General features: G+C 45.3%; 1 protein-coding gene across 1 annotated transcript in view; it reads right to left on the reverse strand.

Moving 5' to 3' along the window:
* PPP1R9A (protein phosphatase 1 regulatory subunit 9A) overlaps positions 1–15,374 on the reverse strand; it is a 208,760-nt gene that overhangs the window by 76,502 nt on the left and 116,884 nt on the right. The window contains exon 5 of the mRNA XM_066584810.1: positions 7,006–7,110. Within this exon, the coding sequence (XP_066440907.1) occupies positions 7,006–7,110 (105 nt within the window). The remainder of the gene's footprint in view (positions 1–7,005; positions 7,111–15,374) is intronic.

Below are 15,374 nucleotides of genomic sequence, written 5' to 3' on the forward strand. Positions count from 1 at the left end.
GAATATAACTACTATAATACTACCCCCTATGTACAAGAATATAACTACTATAATACTGCCCCCTATGTACAAGAATATAACTACTATAATACTGCCTCCTATGTACAAGAATATAACTACTATAATACTGCCCCCTATGTACAAGAATATAACTGCTATAATACTGCTCCGCTATGTACAAGTATATAACTACTATAATACTGCCTCCTATATACAAGAATATAACTACTATAATACTGCCTCCTATATACAAGAATATAACTACTATAATACTGCCTCCTATATACAAGAATATAACTACTATAATACTGCCCCCTATGTACAAGAATATAACTACTATAATACTGCCCCTATGTACAAGAATATAACTACTATAATACTACCCCCATGTACAAAAATGTAACTACTATAATACTGCCCCCTCTGTACAAGAATATAACTACAATTATATTGCCCCCTATATACAAGAAAAAAAAGTATTATAATACTGCCCCAATTTATAAGAATATACTTATACAGCCCTTGGTACTCTGAAAAGTGAGCTGGAACACTATGTGATTAACAAGCGATGTGAAATTGCAGGTCTAAAATTGCAAAATGTAATCGGCGCTTGAAGGACGGACACAGATGTAGCTCATCTATAGGCAGTAAGTCATTTATCTGCATTATACATAGCAAGAAGGAAAAGCACTTAGACAGGAATGTGCCACTAAATCACATTACACCCATGGGTCATAAAACTCTCACCGCCTGTGTTGCTAATTAAGACAATTGGCATTCAGCTGGAATACTCCCTAATTGGAAAAAATCACCTTACTTAAAAAAATCGATTCCCCAGTCGGATCTGTGACAAATATAGCAGGTGCCCCGCCATTCCATTAAGATATGAATGGATGCATTCCATTACAGTATATCATAATACAGAACTCTAGACTGTAACTCATCCAACTCATTTCCAAACGCAGCCCTGAAATGCATCCAGTGTATGTGCAGCCTGTGCCAGGACACAATTATCATATCTCCCTTGGCTGGAAGCAGGCTGACTTGTAGGAAGGATGTGCCCTAATATCCCTACCACATTACTAGGCACTAATTTGTGTTCTTGTGGGAACAGATCCCGGGAAAGTAAGAAAACCTGATTCCTCACCAATCATGTATAAGATAATGATATCGATACTGTCTGTAAAAGGCAGTGTTACAATGGTTAACCCAAACTACATTGTCAAATCATTCCTTCCGGTCTCCAAACCGACCCTTCTGAAATAATCAGTGACTATAATGTAACATTGTAACACTCAAGAAAGACGTCCAGGCTGTTCTAGTGAGTTCGCCATCACCAAGTCCTCAGGCAGAGAGTACCATACTCTCACTGCTCTTACAGTAAAGAACCCTTTGCTATGTCGGTGCAGAAACCTTCTTTCCTCTAGATGTAGAGGGCGCCCCCTTGTTACAGTCACAGTCCTGGGTATAAATAGATACTTTGCTATAAAAAGCTATTCAACTTTGAAGATCGTTCACCTTATGGCCTAAGAAACGAAGGTAACAACCAATTTGAAGCCAGAATTGTGTTTAGCACTGTTACACTGCGGTCAAATTCCACCAAGGACAACATCTGCATGGAGAACATGAGGGCCGCATACAGCACCCAGGACACCAGCTGCTCACCCATTAAAAAACTGCAGTGCTTTCCAACCTTTTTTTGGCTTGTGGCACTCCTTGTCAAAAACATTTTATCTTACAGGACGTCTGCAAAAAAAACCTCCAAAAAAACTGTCTCTCTCCTTCCCACAGCACCCTTATCAGCATCTCACAACACACTAGGGTGGCGTATCGCCTTGGTTGGGAATCACTGATACACCAAATAGCACGCTCTATATGATCTCCTTCTGAGTAGGACATGTTTTTATATCTTCTCATGAGTTGGTAACATTTCTCAACTAAAGCTCTACCATATGTATCGGTCCCTGCATGAAATAAATATGAGCGGTGACTCCTCCAGGGTGTGACAGGTGGCACCCGGTAGGTATGGGTACGTGGTAAAGTGAAGACCAGCTTTGATTAGCAAATAATGAAAGTAGAATAGGTTTCTTCACTTCAGAGGAAGGCATCCCTTGTTGTGGTTATTAGCCATTTAGCCGTTCACGACCCCTAAAGGCTCCTTCCTTCCATGTTTTTCGGTATTGCACTTCCTCTTTCAGCTGTGTGATATCCATCCCAGTATCAGCCATCATGTCCTTTGGTGGCCGGGTCTTCTTTTGCCACTGATCTGTCCAAGTATTATAGATTTTTCTAGCGACTCTGCTCGCATTACATGGCCAAAATACGTGAGTCTGAGTCTGGCCATCTTCCCCTCCAGTGATATATCGGGTCTTATACGATTCAGGACTTCTCTGTTTGTTACTCTCGCCCTCCATAGCATATGCAGAAGCTTTCGCCAGCACCACAGCTCGAACGCATCAATCCTCCTATCAGCTTTTTTTGCAGTCCAGCTTTCACATCCATACATGGCTATGGGGAAAACGATGGTTGGCACTATCCTGAGTTTCGTTGCTATACCGATATCCCTACTTTTCCAAATTATGTCCATGTTTAGCATTACTCTTCGCCCCAATGCTATCCTACGTTTTATGTCTGGCATAATGATATCCATGGTCCATCGCAGGTTTGCAATATGGTGGCGGGTGCCGCGTCCTTGACGGAATCCTGCCTGCACATCAGGGAGCGCCGCTTCAACTATTGATCTCAGTCTTTCCTGTATAATTTTGAGAAGGATCTTGCTTACATGCTGAATGAGGGCTATTGTTTGGTAGTTGGAGCAATTCTGGAGGTTGCCTTTCTTTGGTAGAGGAATGAAGACAGATCTTTTCCAGTCCTTTAGCCATTATGCGGATGCCTGGCACAGTGCCATGATGGCTTTCACTGGTACTGGCAGCAATAGCTCTGCCAGTAAGTTATCTATGTCAAGTGCTTTATTTTTGGCTAGTTGTTTCATTACCATAACCACTTCTGACTCCATAATGGAGGGCTCCAAGTCCACAGGCTCCACCTCATGCAATGGTCCAGGTATGTGGTTGCAGGCATATAGCTCCTCTGGGTATTCCCTCCACCTATCCTTGATACTCTGTTGGTCATTCAGTTCCTTCCCATTTTTGCCTTTGATTGTGCTGTTGTGTGCCAAGAAAGGTTTTCAGGGCATCTTGACCTGTGAGAATAGGCCTCTCATATAGCCTTTTATGGCTTCTACTTCGAGTTGTTTGCAATGCTCATTCCAATCCATTTCCTTATCTTTCCTTGTCGCTCACTGAAAATCGGCATTTAGTTGCCAAAGTTCGTCTTTGTTGCCGGCCACCATAGCTGCTCTTCTTTTCTCGCTATTCTGAGGGTTTGCTTGGTCACCCAATACCGTCATTTATTCCTGCTTCTTATAGGTGAGATGCTTACTGGCTGTTTCCATAACTGTGGACTATATATCGTGCCATAGTTCCTCTGGATGCTTTTCTGATGTGTCAAACAGTTCAAATCGATTTGCTACCTCAACAGTGTATGAGTCAGCCATGTAGTAGTCATCCATGTACGCCGGTCCCAAGCTGGGATAAATTGGGAGGGTTAGGGAAAGAGCTGGCAACCTACCCTGTAAAAACTTTGTCTTGGAAACCCTATGAAAGAGCTCTCAAATGATTCAGATATGGTATCCGATGGAAGGTCCCTCAGGTCAAAGGATTCTCTAAATGCTAGTGGGGAAGAGCAAGGCATCCCTTAGCGATCTCTAAATGACAGGTACAAGAACCATCTACATCTCCAACTGAGATAGGTGCTTCCTGGTCTTAGCGATATCCTCTAAGAGGACCAATATCTGATGTCTTCTCTACTATGGAATAGGCTACTGTCGGGCAATCAGTGATACCTGAGTTTGGTGTGACGTCTCTACATAGTAAACTCATCTGGTTTTATAGTATCGATGATGCACTGTGTAAATAGCAAGTCGTGTGGAGAATCTCTGGAGAATGCACTGGATATGCAACTAATTTCCTTCTATAATTTCCTGTTTCTTGTACTAGAAATTGACAACATGATGTTCCAGCTTTTTTTGATTGAAGATTTGTACCGCAATGTACTTTACTCAGCAAAATTCTGCCTGTGCAAAACAACATTTGTGTGCAGTCAGCAATAAACTAGAAAGCCTCCCTCATCACTGCCGAAATGAGCTCAATTGTCTTATTTAGTGATGATGGAGCCAGCTCAGTAGGGGTCTCATACCAGTCCTCTCTCTTAGATCTTTACCTCTTCATACACATACCTAACTGACAAGGCTAATTTAGTGTCAATAGGTGGGCACTAAGCCCCCAGCTTCTGTGTAGTGTCCTCGTGAACTCTTATACAGGTCAACAAGCTGAGAATGCAAACACTGGGGTTATCTTGACACCATAAGCCTCCATGAATCTACCAATCCATACCCTGAGCTTCTACAAAACTATTCCTCAAGTTCTCCATAGCAGCAAGGTCCTAACATGGTTATCTGCTTATTTCGGAGCGCAGGCTACGACATGGAGATGGGTCCGGGATGACATCACGACGTCAGTCAGGCCCATGTGACCATGCTGTCAAAATAGTTGACCGGTATTTATTACATCCGTCAATACACAAATACCCAGTCACTGCAGTTCTGATCCTCATAAGTATAGCTATCCAGCGTGTTTATTCTCTATACCAAGGGAATAACATCACCCATGTTGGAGGCTTACATCCGTTACCACTGAAGAAAACAATGGAGAAGGGGGTCTAAAGAAAGACCTTTCATCCCACTGTCATGGATATCAGGGATACACTATTACAGTGTCATGGTGGCTTAGCACTGTTTCTAATAGATTGATATTCTTCCTAGGTTCAAATCTAGATTAGATTACAGTTTTAGAGTTCTAGGTACTAGGTTTGTTTCCATGTTCAATATAGACTCCAGGTTTTTGACTCTAGGTCTTCCCAGGTTCTCAGTACTATACTCAGTTTTAGATTAAATCCAGGTTCTAGGCTCTAGGTGTTTCAAGATTCTAGGTACTCAGTCCTGTTCTAGATCTAGGTTTCAGATTTCTATATCTAGTTTCTTCTTCTAGGTTCTAGATACTCAGTTCAATTCTAGATCTAGGTTTCAGGTTCCAAGATCTAGGTTTTGGTTCCAGTTCTAGGTTCGATGAGTTGCCATTGATCGCTCAACTCTTCAGGAACCCTATAGATATTTAACTTGCTAGAGTGTATCTTTCCATATAATCAGTTGTTAGATAGTATATGCTGCATTTCTAGAATAGAAGTTCCAGGACTGGTCTATTTGTCTGGATAAATAACCGCAACCAGATTTCCAAACAGACCTGTCTAGATAACGGAGTCCTAAACAACGTCCTATCAGTACTCCTACTAGAGAGCAATCCCTCCAGCTAGATCTCCTACTGGTCTGGTTAAATAACCTAGGCCAAGCAAGAATTCGATATCTGGAAGCGATATCACAGCATACTGAATATACTGAAATATAAGCTTTACCCCGAAAATAAGCCCTAGCTATACTATGTGGGGGAAAAAAAGCAATACTTACCTAGCAGGCGCTGTCTCGGTCCCTGCTGCTGGTATCGGCGTTTCCGGGCTGGTTTCCATGCAGTTCTCAGCACTGACAGAACATTGCTCGCTGGTAACGGGGTTTGTAAACCCTGCCTCCAGCTAGTGACTGCTCTGATTGGTTCTCCAGCGCTGCAGCTCAGCCAATCACAGCAAGCCTGTCCTTAACCAGAAATGAGCAATGAGCCTTATCAGCGCCGCCCACTGATATCTCAGCGGGTGGTGCTGATAACATTTTTTCCAGCTGGTATCCCACTGGCAGTTCTCAGGGGGACACCAGCTGAGTGCGACAAGAACAAAGCAGCTGTTTGCATATACAAAACAGCTGCATTGTTCTTGGAGCTATCTTGGCGATATCCCACTCCACCTGCATTAACTCTTAAGTAGCTAATTAGTTATACAAAGCTGATCGCTCAAAACTGTCACTCGAACTGTCATTTTGAGCGATCATCGTTCCTTGTAAATGGACCTTAAGAATTCATTGAACAGGAACAACCGCGTAAGTTCACATTTTCAGCATGGGGTGCATCATGTGACCAACCGAGAGATACAGGGACCCATACGTATTTTTGAACACAGATATACTGAAAAGTCTCCTGGCTTTCCATGTTAGTATATGTGACTAGAAGTTGATTTGTTTCAGAAAACCCCTCTAAATCACAGTCTGAAATGCTGACATCTGTAGACGGTGTGCTGATAATTCCTATAGGGGGCAGTCTAACAACATGCAATTTGGGAATGCAAATTGGAAGATGGAACAATGCCTCTGCAGCGCCACCTTTTACAAAGAAGCATTTCTTCAAGTCAATGTTTGACCTCTTAATAGGCCAGATAACAATGGCTGGGGATGTCAGCCAAAGCCAGAGTCTTCTACAGTAGGGAACGATAACCATGCACAGGGTTTTTGACCCTCACTATTGTGCAGTAGGTTGCTGGTTTGGTTGGTTGAGGGGACTAAGATGCAAGTAAGGAGGGGTAAAGTTTCTCCTTAGGAAAAAGCACCTAGTAGTTGTAAGAAGACTTATAAGGCATGCATGCTCCTCTGGGAAATTTACACAAATAGGAAGATGGAATGGACAATGCCTCTACAGCGCCACCTATAGAATGCAGCATTCCTGCAAGTCAATGTCTGACTTTTTAATAGGCCTTGTAATAATGACTGGGAATACTATCAATTGAAACTTTTTACGTTGACGCTTCATTACGAGTAATAGTATACCGATAAAGTTGAAGTGAATTGGATCACGTACAAAACTGTAACCTGCGAACCCCCCTCCCCCCTCCCCTTAATTTTTCACATCCAATTCTAATTTATGGGAAAAATACCTCCTGAACGTCTCACATGTACATGGCTGCATCTGTATTCAGGGGCACAAGCGATGTGTAACAAGGCAATACGATTACCTGACTTTTCCTTTCGTGTTTCGGAGAACGGTAGCTGCAAAATTTTGGGTGACGCCAACCAGACTAATCCCATCTACTTCTAAGATCTGATCGTTGACAAGGATCCTGGAAATATACAAATATACATATAAAAACACATTAAAAACAAACCATTAAGGGCAGCGAATGTCCAAACATTTAAATATATAAAGTTTTTTCTACAAAGCTTTAAAGCGACCCTTCAGTCCTGGGATGACCAGAGAATAGGTTCCTGGAGCCCCGATTGGGTGATACAAGATGACCACCCCACTTCTCAGACTACCCAATGCAGAGTACTTCTAAGGTCACCTAAGACATTGCATGTTGCTCTGATTGGCCAGTGCTGCTCACATGAACAGTATTGGCCAATCAGACAGCAGAAAGCGGTGGCTGATTATAGAAGCACAGCAGGGCTTGGGTCGTCTAAGATGCAACACAGTCATCTTGGATCATGGGATCAAAGGTTCCAGGAGCAGCTGTGCAGGAATACAGGAGGACATCAGGTAACCCTCTCCTCCAGTCTGTCCCAGAACCAAAGGGTTGCTTTAAATACCCTGCACCAACAGAGTTACATAATGAAATTGTCTTTGCAGCAGCTGCCACAAGGGGGAGCTGAATGAATAATGTTTATACATGGAACGCAATAATAAATCAGTATGCAGTAAGCTACTGAGCTCCCTCTAGTGGTGGCTATGGGTAACCCTAATTGTATCATTTAGCACTATGGATTTGCAGAGGATTTTTGCTGTGTATAACAAGATTTGAAGCCCTGCGGGTTGGAGCTCTATAAAACAAAGCTCCAAACTTTGAATGATATATTACAAAATAAATTAGCAAAGGAAGTTGAACAATATGGTGTTCAAATGTGCAAATTCATTTCCCCATATTACAAATGATGCCAAATGGAAACTAATAGCGTATTTAATGAAAAAGCACACAGTGTAAAAATACTGCCAAAAAGACAGGATATCAAAAGTGACAGTGCCACCTAGAGGCTCAGGGAGACGCGTCAGCACACCCCTTGTGCTACTTAATCTACATTATGCCTGGTATATTGAAGAGAGGACTAAACATGAAGAATATTACTCTCTCCCAATGCAGAGACCCACCAGAAATCAACAGCCTATGATTCAGTATTACCATTAGGCTACATGCAAACCAAACGAGCGCCAATCTCATGCGAGTTTTCTACATTCCGAGACGCACAACACTCGCAGGTATATGGACTCCATTCTTTTAAATTGAGTTATTCGAATGAATTATTTTTTCCCTCACAGCGATGCTGTGAGGTTAATAATTGCTGCATGACCTATTTTTTGGCGTTCTCTCGGAATGCCTCACCCATTGTTTTCAATGGGACATCTAAGAACATTGCATGCCGTGTGATTTGCATGTAAGTATGATCTAATGTTTCCCATTGAAAACAATGGAAAACACTTGCAAACCACAAGCGAGGTGGCCCCACTTCTCTTCTGTATCCAGCTGTTCCCCGTTCCGAGCTCTCGGCTGTTATACAGCTGAGCGCTCTGAGTGGAGGATGCAGAAGACAAGCGGGGTGGCCCCAGTTATCTTCTGCATCCAGCTGTTCCCCGCTCAGAGAACCCGCCTGTTATACAGACGAGTGTTCTGAGCAGAGGATGCAGAAGACAAGCGGGGTGGCTCCGCTTGTCTTCGGCATCCAGCTGTTCCCCGATCCGAGCCCTCGGCTGTTATACAGCTGAGCGCTCTGAGTGGAGGATGCAGAAGACAAGCGGGGTGGCCCCACTTCTCTTCGGCATCCAGCTGTTCCCCGCTCTGAGCCCTCGGCTGTTATACAGCTGAACGCTCTGAGCAGAGGATGCAGAAGACAAGCGGGGTGGCCCCAGTTCTCTTCTGCATCCAGCTGTTCCCTGCTCAGCGCACCCGGTTGTTATACAGACGAGCGTTCAGAGCAGTGGATGCTGAAGACAAGCGGGGTGGCTCCGCTTGTCTTCGGCATCCAGCTGTTCCCCGCTCGGAGCGCACGGCTGTTATACAGCTGATCGCTCTGAGTGGAGGATGCAGAAGACAAGCGGGATGGCTCCGCTTGTCTTCGGCATCCAGCTGTTCCCCGCTCCGAGCCCTCGGCTGTTATACAGCTGAGCGCTCTGAGTGGAGGATGCAGAAGACAAGCGGGGTGGCCCCACTTCTCTTCTGCATCCAGCTGTACCCTGCTGAGAGCGCCCAGCTGTTATACAGCTGAGCGCTCTGAGAAGAGGATGCGGAAGACAAGCGGGGTGGCCCCGCTTGTCTTCGGCATCCAGCTGTTCCCCGCTCGGAGCGCACGGCTGTTATACAGCTGTGTGGCTCACACTTCTCTGTTTTCCATTTGGCCATTATACTTGCCATATAACCTTCCATTAGTAATGCTGAGACTTGTGGCATGTAAGCACCTGTGGATTGTGTTCTAATGATGTATTATATACTGCTTTATTGGCACTCATTAAGTGTGAGAATCTGTGACCCGAAGGCAATCAGACTATTAGAATGTTCACAGAGTTCTTCATGAGCAGAGAGCACCGATCGTGGGGGCGGCAGAGACTGCTCAGCCCTTGTGATCAGGAAGACGAAGACAATATTGTACGTGGCAGCCTTAAGGATGAAAGCTTTGCCATCTGACCTGAAGTATAGACATCCCAGTCATTTGGCTGCTGCTCGGTTCTCACTACAAACAGGAAAATGGACTAAATGGAATCAGTTGTAACAGAGGAGAATCACAGCTGCTGCGAGACACTCTAAAACAGACAGATAGATGTATCACTACATCATAAGGGAATACATAGTAAGCCACTCGCACACAAGGTGTGAACCGTGGAGCATTGGATCACCAGTGGGCCTGAACTGAAGGACGGACCGAATTCGTTCAGATTCTCACATCCAGCGGGAATCTGATTAATACTGCACAGTGTAAATGCCCCGACTGAACGACAAACGAGAGTTCGTTTGCTTCTTGTTCCTTATTCAGTTTCTGCAGATGCTAATGCACCACTTGATCACTAGGAGTAGACAATGCACCATGCACCACTGGATCACCAGTTCCAGCCAATGCACCACCAGATCACCAGGGATGGATAATGCACCATTAGACCACCATAGGTGGATAGTGTACCATTAGACCACCGGGAATAGGCAATGCACCACTGCATCACCAGTTATGGCCAATGCACCACTAGACCATCAGGGATGGTCAACGAACCACTAGACCATCAGGGATGGCCAACGAACCTCTAGACCATCAGGGATGGCCAATGAACCACTAGACCATCAGGGATGGCCAATGAACCACTAGACCATCAGGGATGGCCAATGAACCACTAGACCATCAGGGATGGCCAATGAACCACTAGACCATCAGGGATGGCCAATGAACCACTAGACCATCAGGGATGGCCAATGAACCACTAGACCATCAGGGATGGCCAATGAACCACTAGACCATCAGGGATGGCCAATGAACCACTAGACCATCAGGGATGGCCAATGAACCACTAGACCATCAGGGATGGCCAATGAACCACTAGACCATCAGGGATGGCCAATGAACCACTAGACCATCAGGGATGGCCAATGAACCACTAGACCATCAGGGATGGCCAATGAACCACTAGACCATCAGGGATGGCCAATGAACCACTAGACCATCAGGGATGGCCAATGAACCACTAGACCATCAGGGATGGCCAATGAACCACTAGACCATCAGGGATGGCCAATGAACCACTAGACCATCAGGGATGGCCAATGAACCACTAGACCATCAGGGATGGCCAATGAACCACTAGACCATCAGGGATGGCCAATGAACCACTAGACCATCAGGGATGGCCAATGAACCTCTAGACCATCAGGGATGGCCAATGAACCTCTAGACCATCAGGGATGGCCAATGAACCACTAGAACTCTCGCATTCATATGAACCCCATTCTTTTGAAAGGGGTCATATACATGAGCGATATTTTTCCCCCATCGCGGTGCGGGAAAAAAAATCGCGGTGCGTTTTAGCTTTGGGCGTTCCATTAGAATGCCTCGCCCATTGTTTTCAATGGGTTCACAAAACACAGCGGGCAAGTTGTACGCGAGTGCAATCCGAGGTTTTCTATTGAAAACAATGGAAAACACTTGCTTAACCCTCCGTTGCAGCTGAAAGCCATGCGGGAGGATCGCAACTTTCTTGAAGTGACCGGAGTTGTTTTTGACACAAAAACACCTCCCATCCGCGGGGACATTGCCCGTTTTCCAAGTTTCACGGCCTGATATCACGCTCGCCCGTGTGAAATTAGCCTTAGGCCTCTTTCTCATGGGCGTAATTTAAATGCGAAATAGGCACGTCACAGAATCGTGTCTAATGGAAGCCATGCTTTCCTATGGGTTCCTTCAAATGAACGATTTTCTTGTCGTGTCTGAAAAAACATGCATCAAAAGATAGGACACGGACGCGCTATTCTAACGACTATGTTCCTATCGCGCTAAAAGACAGGTATTGTTCTATCTCTTGACGGCAAAACCCCAGGGGCTCCATAGACTCCTATGGGAGTCTATGCGTGCCGGGCGAAAAAGGGAGAAAGAAGGGAGTTTAACAGTGGCTAGCGCTGCTAAACAATGTCGGGTGCCTCCAGGGAGGCATTTCAAGTCATTTACCGTGGGCGTTCACTGCAAGATGCCGCAGCCAGGCTTGAAAAATTGTGAAGAATAGCCGTGACTTGGTTACCAGTAAGCACTCAATGCCAAGCCGCAGCTCCAAAAGCAAACAACAACCTAGGGGGTAAAACTGTCAGATATGTAAAAACAACATTTAGAAGTTCACGGTCACTGGGGAGGATTTGGTGTGGATTTTCCGTGCGGACCCTCCGCAACATTTACAGTAGCATAATGATATTTTCAAGATCCCGTCCGCAGGCTGCGGAAAAGATCCGCAGAAAAGCCGTTCAGAAATTGACATGCCTGCGTGGAATTTAAATCCGCAGCATGTCTATTTTTTTCGCAATTAAAGCTGCGGAATCCACGACTTCCCAACGAGGGGCTGAATTCTGCACCAAAATACGTGTTAAGAAGAACATCCAAATCTGCACTGAATAGTGCGGGTTATGATGCAGACGGTATGTGAACATGCCCGAAAAGCGTCACAACTTTCTTTCAATCACATGATGCACTTTTTAAAGCTACCGTGAGATGCCTCCCATCCCCGAGCTCCATTGTATGACGTGGCAGCCCGTGGCTTCTGACAATTATTGGGCTCCGTCCTCGCAGATAACTTCTGGTTCTGTCCCGGGTATCACAAAGACTCATCAGGCAGATCCATGACTAATGCAGTATAAATAACTACCCCAAGACCACCAATTATCTAGTGAAACAGCTGTAGGGGCACTAATTATGGTACTTGCTGAAGCCTTCCCTCCTATGCTTTGTAATTACTACTAGAAGGATCTTTTGGGCTAATTTTTCCATGACGGCGATAAATATCTGGCAGCATTATATGCAATGTACAATGATCCTTGATCAGGAGCCTAGGCTTAAAGGAAATAGTCTGCGTAAAGTAGTATAAAGTATAGAGAGGTAACAGACGGTAATCAGATCACTTCCTTATTTCTTCCAGCACTAATAGGTCTTATATATTAATACTCCTTACCTCCAAGTGCTCTACAGCCTAAGGGCTTATTCAGACGACCGTATATCGGCTGGGTATTCACGCCGTCCCTCTCTGCAGGGGGAGGAGGCTGGAAGAGCCGGGAGCAGTGCTCTGAGCTCCCACCCCCTCTCTGCCTCCTCTGCACTATTTGCAATGAGAGGGGCGCGGAGCGGGGTGGGGCTAACTGCTGGGAATTATCTCCGCCCCATCCCGCCCGCCCCCCCTCATTGCAAATAGTGCAGAGGGGCGGAGAGGGGGTGGAGAGTTGGCAGAGAGAGGGCGGGAGCTCAGAGCACTGCTCCCAGATCTTCCAGCCTCCTCCCCCTGCAGAGAGGGACGCCGTATATCGGCCGGCATGAATACCCGGCCGATATACGGTCGTCTGAATAAGCCCTCAAACCTACCATCCATCTGACAGGAAGCTTGTGCTCTCCACCCCTGCCTTAGGCGTCGTTCACACATGCGACGCGATTTTACACCACCCGAAAATCGCATCGATGAAGAATAGCCGCGATCGAGTTCCGGGATTAATTAACGTTTTCTCATCCATTCTCACAGGCGTAACGTGGGGAAAATACGCAGCAGCGCGGAATTCCGTCGGTCTGCAGAAATCCGCTGAAATGACTTCTAATGCTTAAATAGAACCAGCTGTCTTTTTCTCAGCTCCCATAGGAATCTATAGGAGCTTCCAGCAATTTTCGCCAAAAGATAGGTCAAGATCTGTAGTTTGACGCAGCATGAAAATCGGCGACCGAAAAGGTCAGCGATTTGACTTTTAGTGGTGCGATTTTCTTTCACGCAGCCAAAAATGGCCCATGTGAATAAGTACATTGGAGTCCAATGCTTCACACGGTCGCGATTTTCAACCGACGTTGTATTGCGGCTAAATAGCCGCGTAAAAACGCTTGTGTGAATACGGCCTCACGCTGAAGCCCTGTTCCTGGCCGCAGAGCATAAGCACAACCTCACAAAAGAGTCAGTGCACAGAGGACTAGTTTCCATGATGGTGATGGCGGATTCAGACGAGCGTAGGTGCAATTATGGTCGCCGATTCGCAGCATGGTTGAACGAGGTGAGTTTCTTCCCTTTCACTGGCTTTTCAAACTCCGCGCCATGACTTACTGCTTACCGGTATGCACTAGGTGCACGAAGGATGGGGTAAGTCCTATCTCTACCCGGCTACCATTAATGGACGAGAAAAGAGCTGGTGAAAACAAAATCACTGACATCGGTGGTTTCGTTCTGTCCTATGATGTGGCTGCGATTATCACAACACACAAATCCTGCGCTATTTTCTCGGCTGCGTGAAAACGGCCCAAGTATAAAAATGACTGCAAACCGTACATGCCTAATTTCCCGAATAATCAGAAGTCTACAGAAATAAAGGAGACCTCCGATGCTCCGGACACACAAAAGGCTGCAGGCTGCGGCCGCCGGGGCTCGCTGTAGAAAGGTGCATTCGCCGCAGCAAAAGCCGAACCGCAAAAAATACACGCGTTTTCAATGCCTTTACAAGGTTTTTTTTTCTACAGTAAAGGAGGCAACAACATGTTTTTTTTGTGATGCACCCAAACCGCCCTTTGTAAATGCACCCTAGGTATTTACATTGGGACATCAAGGGGAGCTGTAGATATATGTATACAGTGAATTCCCCTTTGCACTGGTTATGTGGGATCCGGTGCTGGCAGTATTGTGTATTTGGCGCACCGCACTGGCACATCTTGATGCACATGTACATCATGGAATGCCTTACCCTAAAGCCCTATGCAAGATCACACAGCTGTGTCCCTAAGAACACCAGGGAAGCCTGGCAGTGACTGACAGCAACAGCCAAGATGAGAGAAACCACTGCCCCTTAGATGCCAACGTTGATAGCGACCAAGGCATATAAGGTATTTGACAAAGGGATGGAGTTACATCACAGCAGAGTAAGGGCGGTGTCACATGAGTAATCAAGAGATAGAAAATACATATGTATACAGTGAGCTCCCCCTACTGGTGGCAGCAGGCAGCCAAACTTTTATCACTGAATTTAGAGGTACTGTGCTGGACAAGTATGTGCCAGTATTGTTTATCGGGGCACACAGGTAAGTGCCCCACATATGCTGAATGAATTCAGCCTTAATAATGGGGAGGTTTGAGACCTGCTATATAATATAAACGTGTATTACACGAACCAAAATAAATCTACATTGTAAAAAAGTTATTAAAAGCAACCCGGAATAACATAAAACACCATTAAATATATAAAAATACCCTAGAAAAATCTGATACTGTATGTGAAAACCAGGAATGGAGAATGTGGGCGATGCCACTGACACAGTATAGACCATTTACCTACTGTGCAGCATCACTTGGTCCCTGAAGCAGCGCCACACACCACAAGTCCCAGCATGTCAAGACACACAAAATACTGATAAACACTAATTCAAGGATCCTTTCCACCGGTGATACTAGATGTGACCTAGAACAGGAAGAGAACAAGTCTTCTCCCAAGGAATCGGATGGGTCGGAGGGTCATTGATTTTGATCTTCAAAGGTTTTCCTGGCGCAGAATATTGAACCCTTTCCATCTATAAATACAGTTTGATGTTTCCATTATCCAGTCATCGGGTGGGAAGGAAGATCAATGATGGACAACTTTTTTAAAATGTAGACTTATTTGCAAGAAGTGTATACAATGGAATAAGACTGTAGAGAGGGATC

The sequence above is a fragment of the Eleutherodactylus coqui genome, chromosome 12 (assembly GCF_035609145.1).
Source record: "Eleutherodactylus coqui strain aEleCoq1 chromosome 12, aEleCoq1.hap1, whole genome shotgun sequence".
Taxonomy (NCBI): Eukaryota; Metazoa; Chordata; class Amphibia; order Anura; family Eleutherodactylidae; genus Eleutherodactylus; species Eleutherodactylus coqui.